Source organism: Numenius arquata, chromosome 6 (genome assembly GCF_964106895.1).
Source record: "Numenius arquata chromosome 6, bNumArq3.hap1.1, whole genome shotgun sequence".
Lineage (NCBI taxonomy): Eukaryota > Metazoa > Chordata > Aves > Charadriiformes > Scolopacidae > Numenius > Numenius arquata.
The window spans coordinates 7,175,853-7,190,998 of record NC_133581.1 but is presented as its reverse complement, the minus strand read 5'-3'; the positions used below and the strand labels follow the sequence as shown (position 1 = coordinate 7,190,998).

General features: G+C 45.5%; 1 protein-coding gene across 1 annotated transcript in view; it reads left to right on the top strand.

Moving 5' to 3' along the window:
• Nucleotides 1-4,533, top strand: part of DYNC1H1 (dynein cytoplasmic 1 heavy chain 1) — a 45,774-nt gene extending 41,241 nt beyond the window's left edge. The window contains exons 74-78 of the mRNA XM_074148791.1: nt 589-742; nt 1,519-1,661; nt 2,059-2,227; nt 2,597-2,724; nt 3,186-4,533. Coding sequence (XP_074004892.1) covers nt 589-742; nt 1,519-1,661; nt 2,059-2,227; nt 2,597-2,724; nt 3,186-3,314 — 723 coding nt within the window. The 3' untranslated portion in view covers nt 3,315-4,533. The remainder of the gene's footprint in view (nt 1-588; nt 743-1,518; nt 1,662-2,058; nt 2,228-2,596; nt 2,725-3,185) is intronic.
• The last annotated feature ends 10,613 nt before the right edge of the window (nt 4,534-15,146 follow it).

The window sequence follows — 15,146 nt, the reverse complement described above, 5'->3', positions numbered from 1 at the left end:
TCAGGTAGCAAGAAACAAGCGCTTCCTGTTGTACTTGTATGTAACACACTGACTGCTTATGATATTGTCTTTATAGAGACTGCACATTAATTAATGCTAAAATTTAGCGATGGTCACTGAGGGAAGACAGGGCAGCAGCTTCTGCTAACAGGGAACAGAAAATGCAAGGGCTGGAGGGAACTTTTGAGATCCGGACAGTAGTGCCCTAAGCTCTGATTTGGGAATAAGCTCCCCGGTTGAGTGTGCCCATGATTGCGTAACTGCGTCTAAGGACTTACCCTGGGATAGTATGTGGGAACCTTTTGTTACTAATTAAAAGAAATCCAGAGTTGATTGGGAGGAGCTACAGTCTGCATTAATGGTATAGCTAAGGCTTCTACATTCCTGTTTCTCCAAAGGAGAGGAGATTTTTGGTTGTAAAACAGTCTCTGCAATCACTCTCTACACCGTAGACTGCATCTGCACGTTTACTGCTTGTAGTCACAGTGTTACTAGTCAGTCCCTCCCGGATTTTGGGGGTGTTTTTTGTAGCAGTTTTTCAGCAAGAACTTTGATCTCCAACTTAACTTTCAATGTTTTGACAATCAGGATCCTTTGTTCCGATTCTTTGAGAGAGAGGTGAAAATGGGAGCTAAGCTGCTTCAGGATGTTCGTCAGGACCTTGCAGACGTTGTTCAAGTGTGTGAAGGAAAAAAGAAACAAACCAACTATTTGCGTACACTTATAAATGAGCTGGTGAAAGGTATGGTAATTGCCATTAGCATCTCCCAGTGCTCTCTTTGCCTACTACACTCTCTAAGTTACAGGCCAGCAGCTTAAAAAAAATTGCCAGAAAATTGGGATTGACTTTACCATTTGACACAAGCATTACTGATTCCAATTAGTTCGGTTTGGAATTTCAAGTTGAGTTAGTTAATTTTAGGCTTTTTTTTTTACAGTTTTTATCAGCAGCTTAATTTCTAAGCTGCAATCTTACTAAATTCTTTCAGTCTCTGAATTGTGATGTAACAAAGTTAGTTGTACCACAAACTGTGTAATCTTGCTCCTGTAAAATCTCCTAGAAAATATTCAAGTTGTCTAAACTTTTTTCCGGATTGTACATAAATGTGGAATTTTCACAGACGTCCTGCTTCTAGTACTACATGAAGATCTGCTGTCTAGTTTGAACAAAAGCATTTCCTGAAACACAGATAACTTGACCTCTTCGGTTTCTAGAGAACTCCAATCTTCATAAAAACTTGAAGATAGTTACTGCAGTTTATAGCTGTGTGTAACTGAAGCTGCTGTTGAAGGGTTTCTGTAACTGGATGGCATTTTAAGCAAATAGTAGACCTGGAGGCCATTTGCTTCGTAATCTTTGGAAGTGCTTTGACTTAACTGAGGAGCCTTTTGAGTTAGAGGCTGATATCCTGGTCCAAGTCTTAAACGGCTCTTGGGAGAAAAAGCAAAGCATCAAAATAGTGTGTAATTCCAACTTGTATGCAAACAAAACTTAAATCTAATCATATTTTTTCACAGGTATTTTGCCTCGTAGCTGGTCTCATTACACGGTCCCAGCTGGTATGACTGTTATTCAGTGGGTGTCTGACTTCAGCGAGCGCATTAAACAGCTGCAGAATATTTCCCAGGCAGCTGCTTCCGGTGGAGCAAAAGAACTAAAGGTATCTTGTGCTGACTTCTTCTGGAGGTTACTGGTGGAGCTGTGTAACTGCTTCACGGACTCTTCACATCAAGGCTTCTAGATAGTTCCTCAGGCAAAACAACTGCAGTCGATATTCTCTGAAATGTGCTTGAAAATACTATTGAGTATCTCCTGACGTCAAAATGGCGGGGCTCACCGGGCTAACGCTCGTACAGATTAGAGGGAAACAGTATTTTAGAACGATAGAAGATGTAGCCTTAGAGCAAAAAGCAGTTTAGCGGTTACATGGTGTTCCAGTAGCAGCAGGAAATATTTACTGTAACTAGATTGCTGAAGTAATATTTATGATAATCATTAATTAATACTGCAGCTGATATGCTTTTTTTTTTTTTTTAAATTGTTTCCCCCTCAAATAGAACATCCATGTGTGCCTCGGAGGCCTGTTTGTACCAGAGGCATATATTACTGCCACGAGACAGTATGTCGCCCAAGCAAACAGTTGGTCCCTTGAAGAACTCTGTCTTGAGGTCAACGTTACAACCACACAGAACGCAGTGCTGGATGCCTGCAGTTTTGGAGTCACAGGTAAACTTACCAGAAAGAAGGTGTCTTTGCTCTAAAATATTTTCAGAAGCTTCTGGTATTAAATAGGCTGTATCAAATGAAAAAGATTGTATCTTTGCAAAAGTTAATACACACTTTCTGAAGCTGTTTAAAGACTAGTTTGATATTATTTAGTAGGGAAGTAGTTATAATGCTAATAAATCTCAAGACTCGGGTCAGTAGGTGTTTAAGCAGTAGTGGATAGTGTATCTGCTACAGCCTCTTTATTTTGCAGTATGAAATACTTCACTCTCATTTAGCGGGCTTAGCCCTTCAGTGATACAGAGGGAGACAATGTTTGTCTGGATGTAGGAAAGCTCTTAGAACTCTCCAGTCTATTTCAATTTACAGGCCTGAAGCTTCAGGGAGCTACGTGCAGTAACAACAAGCTGTCACTTTCGAATGCTATTTCAACTGTCCTGCCCATTACACAGCTTCGCTGGATCAAGCAGACAAATGCTGATAAAAAAGCAAACGTTGTAAGTATGGACAAAAATAATTTTTAAAAGAACTCTCATAGTTAGATATACCTAGCTTTTCTTTTTTTTTTTTCCTGCAGCTTTATGGATACTTTATTAGGCACCACAAATCAAGTTGTTATTTTCTCATATCCTCAGTGTCAGTTGGTACCTAAATTCCAGGCCACCAGCAAACAGACCTAGTGTTGACTCGGTCTTTCCTTTGTAGTTAGATAAGAAGGAGGAGAAGCATCCAAAAATACTAATGCTATTCAGGCCAAAACTTGAATTTATGCCTATAAAGAAGACTCTGCTTTAGGTCAATTTATTAGGCCTGGGGGTTTTTTTCTCATATTTTGAGTATTGAGTTATCTGAGACTAAATTCCCATCTCATAAATACCATGTAGTATTACAGGCACTTCTTACACTTTTCAGCTACCTTAAATAACTCTTCTTCTTCTATATTCATGTTTTTCCCCAGGTTACTTTACCAGTTTATCTGAACTTCACTCGTGCCGATCTGATTTTCACGGTTGACTTTGAAATAGCTACCAAGGAAGATCCTCGTAGCTTCTATGAACGTGGCGTTGCAGTTCTGTGCACTGAGTGAAAAAAGTTTTTTTGACTGTAGTAATTGTCAGTCTTCTATGTAGTACTCACCTGTACTTCGTAACCTGGTTAGGTTGTCAGATGGATTTGTGTTAAGTTGACTAGAGAGAAAGGGGGCAGGGCATTGGAAAGCTGATTGATAGGCTAGATTGCTTCGAAGGAAAATTGGATGAGATTTTTAGATGGTTACTGGTAGATGTGATATTTGATGGATCATGTTATATGAAATAAAACCCATAGAAAAACTTTTGACTCTTTCTGGAAATATAACTCTTACGGTGATTTTTTTGGAGTGGAAGAACTGTACCTGTGATGTTTTCAGAGAATAACGAGTAACGAGTTGGTGTTCCAGCATATTGTTGACCTTCACGCAGCTCACGCGGCAGCTGGTTCAGCTCACCCCCAGTAACAAGAACCTGGCTACGGCCATCTTCGGCGCGGTAAGACACACGGCCTGACGTTACCTGCTGTGACACTGCGGGATTTGTTTGCAATGAAGTGGCTCTTGCTTGAAGTGACCCGTGTTCGTGCAGGTGCCGAGATGCATTCAGAAGTTAGAGTATCCTAAACAAGACTTTCTTGTCCTGTTGGCCACAAGGCTTCCTCTTTCTTAAGCTGCTTTTACAGGGAAGTAAGCCTTCGGTTTCCTGTCTTGTCAAAAGCCCGGGAGGATCGTATTAAATGCTTAAGCAAGGAGTTACAGCATTTCAGAGACTCGCACGTGACCAACTCTTGCCAGCTCAGGGAAGCTGAGAGTTCCTGCTCATCGCTTGGGTTGCTGTAACGGTTTGGGTATTTGCTTGCTTTCTCTCATCCCAAATTAATTGGGTAAGCGTTTCTACCCTTCCCACCATCCTGTCAGAACAACCGTCCTCTCTACCAGTGGCTAATATCAAGCGTTCAAAGATGCATATGAAAAATACAGGTGCATCAAAGAGAACTCTCGGGAGCTCCTTCCTTCCAGGGGTTTCTCCTATGAAAGAGGTGACTTTTCGAACCTGCATCAAGTGGTTTTGCAGCACAGGCCTGTGCTGGGAGAAAAAATGGTTATCAGAGCCTGTCTGACACGCTTGTTGCAGTAGATGCCTCCGAGTTACTAAAACACAGAATTCTTGCCGTCTGCCCTCTCTGTGCTGTTCTGTAGTTAATCTCTGTAGGTTGAACTGTCCTGGTTGGCCTTATTACTTTATAAAGACTGAGTCCCAGACCAGTGCATCATGTAATCATCTTTGTCTGCTGCGTGTAGTTCTCACATCCAGTTGTGAGGAACAGAAATAGAAATGGGAACTACGTGCATCAGCCAAGATCAGTTTGAACCACAGTATAACGTCCTTGTTCTCTTTCAGCCTCTATTAGTATCTGACACTCACCGTCTCTCGCTCCGGGATCATTTCAAAGATACAATATTTGAATACCAGTTGCAGTGTGAAGTATTAGCTTAGATACGGCCAAGGTGTAGCCACCAGCAGCTCAGCTGAACGCACCTTTCTTTCAGCAACTACTTTTTGTGCATAGCTCAGCCCCTGGGCTGGGGTACCAGCTTACAGCTACTATAAAAAAAAAATCTTCAGTGATACCAGTTCCACCTGCTATTAAGGACTAACGATGAGATCAAGAAAGTCTCAAACACGCTCAAAGTAGCTAGAGCTTCCTAAACCAGTCAGCTCTTTATATCTTATAAACTTCTGCATTAGGGCTGAATTAACCAAAGCTGTTTTTCAGTTCAGAAGTCAATCCACAGTTGGATTCTCATACTCAATAAGCAGACTTTGGCTGTGTGGGTATATACTGTCCCACGTGGCTTACCTTTCAACTTGTCTCTTGATTGCTCCTGTATTGCTTTTTTCCTAGTGGATTATTTATTTTGGAATGCCACGTTAAACAGCCAGTGATTTCAAGTGAAATCCCCGCTAGATCAGTTTAGGGTTCATTGGCTGCAGTTCGGTTTTGTTTAGAATCATAGAATCGTCCAGGTTGGAAAAGACCCTTGGGATCATCGAGTCCAACCATCTACCTTACACTACAAAGTTCTCCCCTATATCGTATCCCCCAACACCACATCTAAACGTCTCTTAAACACATCCAGGGATGGTGACTCAACCCCCTCCCTGGGCAGCCTGTTCCAATGCCCGACCACTCTTTCTGTGAAAAATTCTTTCCTAATGTTCAGTCTAAACCTACCCTGTTGGAGCTTGAAGCCATTCCCTCTCGTTCTGTCATCAATTACCTGTGTGAAGAGACCAGCACCAACCTCTCTACAGCGTCCTCTCAAGTAGTTGTAGAGAGTGATGAGGTCTCCCCTCAGCCTCCTCTTCCTCATACTAAACAGTCCCAGCTCCTTCAACCGCTCTTCATGTGATTTGTTTTCCAGGCCCTTCACCAGCTTCGTTCAGCCTCAGATGAGGCGGCTGAAGACCATTCAGCAGCCAGTTAGGACTTGAAAGGGTAGGACTTCCCTGACGCAGGGCTGAACATTCTATTTTTAAAGCTTTTCACAGCTCTTAGTTCTAGACTCTCTCTGGAGTCTCTCTCTCTCTGGCCTAGTTGCAGTACACACAAATCTAATAGCTACAAGGTTTTGGGTTGGTTTTTGGGTTGGTTTTGTTTCACTGCTAACTTCACAGTGGTCACTGCAGTTTTCTTTGCTACTGCACAGTAGCTTGTGTCTTAGGGAAAAGGCCCCTGAATCTCATTGTTCCCACCAGTTTGTTTCCAAGGTGATTAAAAACCATCTCCCTACCTCCGGTTTGGGGATAAGGATGACAGTAAATTTGCTTTAATAAAATAAATACGCAGCTGTTAGTATGTAACTTCCAGCCTCGCACCCTTCTGCTATTTTGAGTGGCAAATTAAAAATCTCTGCCAGTCATACAGAAGGAATGCTTTCACAACTACTTGGTACCAACATATCTGAACCCATCGCTTTACTTTTACAGACAGTAGCTCCCTCTCCACATAAATGGACCAGGTGAGGTAAGAAAAGAAATTACGGTACAGGAGGGGGAGATGAGGGATACAGGTTTTGCTGACTGAGCGGCCTCCCGTCCGCACACACCACTTCTGCGGCTGGTGACCGTTCTCACTGAGGAAGAGGAGCGCTTTCAGCTCGTGTATTCAATTCCACATTGTAAATGCTAACCTGGCAGCTATACCAAGACCGCATGCCTAAAACATTGTCCAAAACAGGAACAGATGTGTTAATGGCACAAGTCAGCTCCTCCCTGCTTGAAGAAAAAAGGAAAAAAAAAAAAAGAGAAAAAAAAAAAAGAGAAAAGCCAGACCGCCTTTAGGTGCTGACAGTTCAACTTCATGCGATTCAGTTGTTCGTAGTCAAACCTGTAAGACCATTCACCGCACAGCTCCTTCCCTCCTCTCCTACAGGAGGTCAGGCAGATGAAGAGCCAAACCCCGACATGAAGCAGATGGGACATAAGCTATAGCTATTGAAAACTAATCACAACCCTGCGCTCATTCCTCCTTCCCTCCTCGACAAACCCTTGTGCTACAGGTTGGTTTTTTTGAAATGACACCGAAACTGAGCAGGTGCCTCCCGACACTGGACACAGGAATCGGGCCGATGCTTCCAATGGTTTATTTGTACCTCAGATTAAAGCTGCACGGAATTTCTTTCTTCTTAGTTTTTCACTGGCACCCTCTGGAATGGGAATCCCTTTTTTTCTTTTAATGAAGGGCTGTTCGGCCGTTGTGCCGCCACATTCGGCTGCCAGTACGGGCTGTGTAGCGCTGTACCCTGGGACTGCAAAGAGATCTGCAGCGGCTGAAGACTCATCGTTACCCATCAGTAACGAATTGTCAGGCGTCAGCGACATGGAGGTAAAGGCTTCTGTGGCTCTGGTGAGCTCAGATGACTGCAGCAGACTTCTCTGCAAATCCTTCTCTTGGCTAGGAAGTTCTAGAGGTGCTTTACGGTCACTTACCATCTGAATTTCACTGGCTTCTGTTCCTGGGCAGAACCAGTCCGGAGGTCTAGGGAAGGACTCGCCCTCATCTGAACTATCAGCATCCTCCAAAGCCATCACTTTTGGGGCACTGTATGACCATGGTGCAACTTTTATACTATTAAAATAATTCGAGCTACAGTCAGAGTCAACGGATGCATCTTCTATATCACCATCATAAGGATCTGAAAACTAAAGTAAAGGTTTCTCTAAATATGGTGGATGCTTATTTGTCTCTAAAAAAAAAAAGAGAAAACAAGATACAGTGGGCTTTAAAACCACTTACAACCTAAGTCACAGACTTACTGTGGAAGTTTTTCTGTTTACCCACACATTCCCGCCTATATGTTAATTTTTGGGTGCTCCACTGAGAACGGGCTGCTGCCAAACAGCCCAACCTACTTGCGGTCCCCTGGAGTCCCTCGCTTTCCTGAGTCCTCCGGCAAGTGGGCGAGGCATGACCTACGTAAGAGAAGTTAACGTGGGTTTATGAACACCTGCCTATGAATTATTGATCAAAGTAAAAGCAGGGTAGGTAAAAATCGCAGAGAAGAGGAAGGCAGCTAAAAGATAGTAAAGAGTGTACCTCAGTCTAACTTTTAAAGGCCCAGTAAAGTTGGCCTAAAATAGAGGGACCGAGGAGAGCTATGGTCTTACTGCACTTAAAACATTGCTATGAAGAGTAATTGTATACCTTCCCACCGGAAAGGTAAACCAAACCAAACTAATAGTAGACAATATGTATTGTAGAGTTTAGAGAGCCTCCCCTCCCACTCAGGTCTCTTGTTCTTCTTTTGCATAGGGGTGATCTGAAATTCTTCCTCAGTAGCTGAATTACACGTTTGCTGTCCTTCGGAGAGCTCTGGAACTAACACGGCCAAACCCAGTCCTTGGAGCGGCTCTCAGTATCGCTGCTCTAACACTGAGCTTTCAGGCTTTTCCCCCACACGACTAAACACAGGCTCGTCCAGACCCGGACAAAGAACTTCCTTCACGAATTTATGCTCGAGAACCTGATTCGGAGAATGAACGGTTAAATGTCATTAGCGTAGATTTAGTGCAGCTTGACAAAGAACAGAGCTCGGAGCCCAGCATTCCAAGATAAAGAACTGGCCTTGTGTTGTAAGCACAACGTATAAGATAGTAGGAACAGCCCGCACGCTAAGGAGGAACCCAATTGTCTGGGTGAAGTGTCCATCTGGTCGGGACCAGTTCCGCAGTTTGGGGTCCAGCCAGCTCAGCAGTCTAAGCCAAAGGTAAAAACGTACACGGTGAAGAAGACTATGAGCCTTCCTCCAGAAGACCCCGGCCCACAACCACCGGACAACAGTATGCGTGCGGCAAGGGGAGGAGACTTACGATAATGAGTTCCTACAAATAATTAGAATAGTAACGCCTTTTCTTAGAATTAATTATAATAACCCAGCCCATATTAATGAATATGTACGCTTTTTATCATAAATAGACACTTGTTTTACAACCCGGTGTGCAAGTTTGGAGGAGCGATCCCCCTTGCACCCGGCGCCGCAATAAACATGCCCGCTTTATAACTCTTGGGGAGTTGTAGAGTCTGTTTCCGCACGTCAAACCGCATCATTCTGAAACGCTGCTTAAAGCCTGGGTCTATTAAAAAAGAGAAGAAAGCGAGCTACGCGGGGAGACTCCCTTTTACAAGCAAATCCCAGCCACACGAAGGGAAAAAGCACACTGCAAGGAAAGTGCTCCTTTAGGAGGATCCACCGGAGCTGCTGGGAGAACAGTCACTGCTGTCCCTGCTTTCAGTGGGGAGGGAGGAGGGCCTGGGCACAGCTGATGCAAAGCAGGGCTTGGCCAATCTGGACTCCTCACAACAGCAATCTGAAGGCCTCGGAGGAGGAGCTGAAGCCCAAGCCCGTTTGTGACAGTGCATTCTTATGCTAGTTCAAGGACACAGAGACACCCCCCCCAAAGCCAGTGAAGAAGAGCAGCTTCTGTTTCTCAAAAAAACCCAGAAATCCCCCAGCTCTGGCCTGGCACCTGCCTCAGCACCCTTGGTGAGAGCAACCAGCTCTATGTACAGGCTGGCACCTTTGCAGGTCCCTCTTCCACCCAGCCCAGCCATCGGAGTCCAGCCTGGCAGCTGGGCTCCCAGCCTTGTTTCTCCCAGAAGGAAGCCATGGACATCTCCAGCTTCCCCCTGTGCTTTCTGGAAGGGGTGCTGGTGGGTTCCCAGCAGACAGCTTCTCTAAGCCTGAGAGCACAGCAATTCCCACGGACTGACCGCGAGCATCAATTCTGAAGACTTGTGTCCAGAAATTAAGTATGTAGTTCTCCACTGCAGAACAGGGTCTTTTTTTCCACCAACTTTAAACACACAGGTTTGACAGAACAATGCTCAGGAAGTTACCAATATTCATAAGCAGCCACCACAGCAACGGAGCTGCTCTCTCAATCTCATCCCAAACAGACACTCAGAAGGTAGAGGTTCTCCACTCCGAGCTGCAGAAGTCCCGTTGGCCTAGAGCTGCTGAAACTAAACCACCAGAAACAGCCCAGGTCAGCTTTAAGCACCTCTTAGCAGAGAAGTGCTTCTGCTGCGTTTGTCTGCCTAAACCACCGACACCTTCCTGCCTCTAGATCGATTCCCCTAGAATCAATTTTGCTAAAATTAATAACAGCGAACATCAGAACCTGAGGGATAGAATAGCACTGGGGTTTCCCCCATCCCCCCCTTTCCTTTCACAGTCACAAACCCAACAACCCCAGCAACCACGTCTTGGGCTCTCCCTGCCGAAGCTGAAGGAAGAGCTGGATACCCATCAGGGAATGTCATCACCATCAAAGTGCTTCAGAGAGTCGATTCTTACCTCCGCGCTGGATTCAGGCTCGGACTCTGTACTTGACTCTACCACGCACTTCTGCTGCAGAGGAGGAAGGGAAAGAAATGCTGCTCAAAGCAGAAGTTACCGCAGCTTTGGGTTGAAGCTGAAGTTCTAGTACAAACTCCAGACGCTATGTTTCTCCAAAGCTTTCCTGTCTGAAGCCAGCTTGTCCTTCCAAATATCCCACATTTGCGGTGCTGGTTGGGTTGTGCAAGTGAGTCATAAGGGGAAAACAGAAATCTTCCCTCCCTCCCCCCCTCAAAAAAATACAATGGGAAGCTCTCCAGAACATGCCCTGCACTTGCCAGGAACAATAATTCCAGGTCTGTAAGTAACGTTGTAAAATATTTTGTTTGGTTTTTTGCTTTTGGTGGGCCTACATCTCAGACATAAAACTGCAGATAGATGACTACATCCTCATTTTTTTTTCCAAAGCTCTTGCTACAGAGACCTTACGAACAAACCCCCCACACCCCCCTTATTCCCCAGGTGGTGGCACAGGACTGGAATAGCTTCCTCCCTCCCTTTTTGTTTCTTTGCAGGTGACACCATTTGAATTAATTCATTCACACCTGTTCTTCATGCGCTCTCCTCCAGCAGAGGTGGCTGCACTATCAGGCTAATGGCAAAGCAACTAACACTTTCTAAAATATATCTTAATAGGGAAACAGAGTAGCAGCAATTAGGAAACAGTTACCGTGCATTTACGTCCTGGTCTTTCTACGTAGTCTCTGCTTTTAACAAAGTCCTTCGCTTCCCGAGCATCTACTAAAACAGGCAGAGGGTAGGAAAGCACATTAGAGAAAAATCTTCTAATAGATAAATTGCCCAGACAAGGGAACTCCCTTGGTGCTAGAAAGGCTGGTCGGTCCTTCACAAAGGCTGTGGTAAATTTTCAAAGGCAGCTTCTGTTTAAAAACAAACAAGAAGCTGCTACTGTTTTCTACCAAAACCATGACTTGATTCACAGGTCCTTCGTGCAGCATGAGAAAAATACATTTATTTTTTTTTTAAAAAGCAGCTTAGACTCTATAAAGTGGATTCCCCACACACCCCCGTTGGTGTGGTTTTTTTGGCACGACAAGTTTTCTGAACCCTCGAAGAGGTGTTTATACTCAAAACGTGATACCAGACTGGAGAGGAACAAACACAAGGCCATGCTGAGAATCAGCCCTCCATCCCAGCCCTTCCACCCGGGCGTCCAGTCCCCCCCCGTGCTCTGTTACAGGGTGCCCCCTTCTCCCCATACCATCCAAGGGCTTCCCAGCCCTACACCTTTTCCGCCTCTGCCTCTTCTTGGCTGAAAGCATCCTGTTCCCAACATCTTCATCTTCCGCCAGCTTCATAGGCTTGACTCAGAGCTACCCCACCTCCCGCACATGCCCTGCTCAGCTCCCTCAGCCTGGAGGACTTCAACGCTTTTGAAAAAGGTGGGAGCAAAGCAAGGAAAAAGAGCCCAGCTGAGTTTGTGTCCAGGTTTGGGGTGGGGCAGAGCCAACATTCTCTTCTGTGACAGAGACTCTTGTTTATACTTGGTGCTGTGGCAACCAGGGTCAGCTGGCCTGGGTGTTTACCCCATGGAGGGGTCACACCTGTGGGGAGGAGGGGGCAGGTGACCCAAAACTGACCAAAAGGGTATTCCATCCCATCTGCCATGCTCAGGATAACAGCTGAGGGATCAAAGGGTCTGAAGCTTCTTCGTCTTCAATGACTGATGCCTGAGGCAGACCCTGTTTGTCTCCCTTTGATCCTGATCGTGCTTCCTGAACCTAATTCCCATCCAGAGTCCAGTCTGGGACCTCCATGGCACCTGCTGGTGACACCTTCCTGGGAACTTGATATGGTTTTTTATATATATATATATATATATATATAGTATCTATTTCATTATTTCCTTTTTATTATTAATATTTCATTAAAGTAGTTTAATTTTTTTAAAACTCGTAAATCTCTTTTGCTCCAAGGAGAGGAAGGAGAGAGAGAGTGTTGGGGGGAGAGCATCTGTCATGTTGTCATTGGCTAATCTGTCCCAAACCATGACAAGGCCTGGTGGCTAAAGATACAATGCTCCCTTCTCTCCTGCCGATCTATCTTCTGTAACCCCATTTCTTCACTTGACCTTCAGACTGACAGAAGATACTCAATAGTCAAAGGGAAAAACACCTACCCCCTCCAGCAGCAGCCAGGAGATTCAAAAGATGGTTCCTCCTGCCATTTGCCGCAGCAGATGATCCCGTCTGTTGGATGGACAGCTGTGGTTGGACACTCAGTGCTTTCTAAACATCTCTCTCAATCGCTTCCAATCCACCAGGTGTGATTTGGAGGACTTAGATACCCTCACCCTTACTTGCCATCACTCTCTGAGAAAACGAACAACAATTTTGCTGTTTTTAAGTACCAGGAAGAGTATTTTTTCAGATTTACCAGAGAACTATGAATTGGATCCATTTTTCACAAAGCAGCAGAGCTCATTCCACCCTTTAAGGGCCACATCTCAATTCCCCTTATTCTCCCCCTTTTTATGGGGAAATGAGGAACTAACTCTTTTTACTTTTTCAAATCAAATTCTTCTTCCTCCCATTATTTCCTTCCTACCTGGCTTACTTGCATCTTCCTGCACAACGCAGAAGGTACTATTGTTTTAGATCAATTTTAAAATGAGTATAAAACAAGCAGTAAACAGTAAACCAAGCGTCTCACTCCGGAGCCAGCGGTGGGTTGTCACTCTGAAAAGGCACCAGGAGCAAGCCCCTGAGGAGGTGACAGGGAGAGCAGCTGCACTGGGAGCAGCTCACAAACTCCACAAGATTCCCACCCCATGTCTGCCACCAGCTGTGCTACAGCCTCTCACATACACCTCTTTTCTTCCCAGATACCTCCTTCCCAGACATTTCCTTACCATCTCGACCCAGGCCAGGAGTATCTGATGGTTCTTCCCCCTCTTTGGATTCTCCAACTACTACCAAAACAAAGCAAAGCAACCAGAAGTCTCATCCAACTTCCCCCAGCACCTCCCACCACTGAGGTGGGAGCTAAGAAGGGCTGTGTCAGGGCCTGCGGTGCCAGGTGAGTTGAATGAGTGCATACAATCACCATCCTTAATCCAAACACATGGCTTGGAGTCATTCCTCCCACAAAAGCCTGCACAAAATTAGCCTTACAGACACCAGCTGCCAGCAACAAGGCCCTGGCATCTAGGGCTCAAGAGACCTGTCGGTCTGCAAGAGGTTACACAAGAGATGGCGACAGTAAGGTTGAGACCAGGGCAAAGTTTGCACAATGAACCCCTGCCAGCACCCATCTGGACGGGGGTCGGGCAGCGGAGGTACAGTCAGACAACACATTTCATGTTTCCAAGGAAGATTTTGGGTTTCCGCTTTCCAAAGCACAGGCGTAACACCATTGCCGAGGCAGGGCAGCTTCCAGCCATACCAGGTTGGGGCAGTATGAACGAGGAGGGTGGACAGAGGGTTGCAGAGGCACAGAAATGCTCGCTTATGCTGTTTATTGCCATAATTTACTATATTGCTGCTCGGTGCTTTGGCTCTCCTTGTCGCTCTTGGAAAAAGCCCTTGACCCTGCACAGACTTTGTGCCAGCTGCAGGGAGCTCCGGTTTCCCCCGAGTCCAGGCTCTCTGGCCACCTGAGAACGCAGGTAATTAATACACTTCTTTTCTTGCTTTCAAAGGCATCGCTCCTTCTCTGACCCGCGGGTGCCCGCTGTCTCACTGCTTCGCAAGGTGTCCCTGGGGGGTCATCGCTGTGAAAGCCTCTCTCAGCTGATCAGTTCAGCCTCCACGTCATAACTTCGCATCTAATAAATCACACAGGCATCTCTAAAAAGGTTCTTTAAAAAATTAACACCCACACCCACTGTAAATACAGTTGACTTCGACATACAGATACAAAACATACCAGATTGCCCGCTGTGAAATAAGCTGGAGGAAAAAAATGTAGAAAAGTCATTTGTCCAAGAGGAAAAATAACCTTAAAGCTCTGGGGCTGGGGCCAGCAGAGCTCAGCTCTTGGAGAGCAGACACTGAAGCTAGAGCAGAAGCTGCCTGAGGTTGCACGTCCATCAGGAAGGGCTGTGTCTCGCTTCTTGCCTGCAGAACAGTCTTGGGAGCAGATTTAGGTGGCGTTTTATGTTACTCTTGAATTATTAATTAATAATCCTGAATACCTCCTATTAGTCAATAGAAATTACTATGATTTAGCTGCAGATTGTATCTGTGAGCCGTGAACAGGGAACTGATTCACAGCAAACCATGTTTGACTCACGGGTATCTTGTTCCAGCCAAACCTCCCACTGTAAGAAATGCAAAGGGACAAACGGGGGCTTTTGGCTCTCCCCCCACATGCAGCTCTGCAGCCATCTGGGTGCTCCAGCTGGGGCTTGGGGGCTGAAACTGAAGCAATCAAGCAAGTAATACTTTTTCTGCACAGAAACAATGAGAAGGTGAACTCTTAGGAAAAAAAAATCTGGATGTTTGAATGAAAAAAACCCCACCTGAATGGTGTTTATAGGGTTGACCCTCCTTTCCTGTTGCTCGCTGGAAAGCAGACTGGAGGAAAAGCACAGGAGACTAAATGATAACTGAGCAGGAAGAAAACTCTTGAATTCTCATGACTCCGTTTGATGAACGTTACAGTCTGTCTCGTCTGCTGCTCTACATCTGATTTCAGACCAAAATGGTCCACCCGGTCACTAGTGTTACAGCACATGCTGACAGTGTTAAGAGTTGAAGTCAGCATCTGCAAGGAATGTCTGTGCTGAGCTACCATGACCCTCCCTTAGGGATTTGCCCTCTGCAATAGCCTTAACATTTGGCTTGGCTTCCCGGAGCATTTTCATAATGTCCTGGTCCTGGAGTTGCTGAAATCCTGATGGTTGTACTGTCAGGAAAGGTACCTTGTGCTCTTCTCTCAAGCAGAACCCTCCTGACAGGGCGCCACGGTGGGTGGGCACAAGAACTGGCCCCAGTGCATCTGAACCTGGTCCCTTTTCATGTC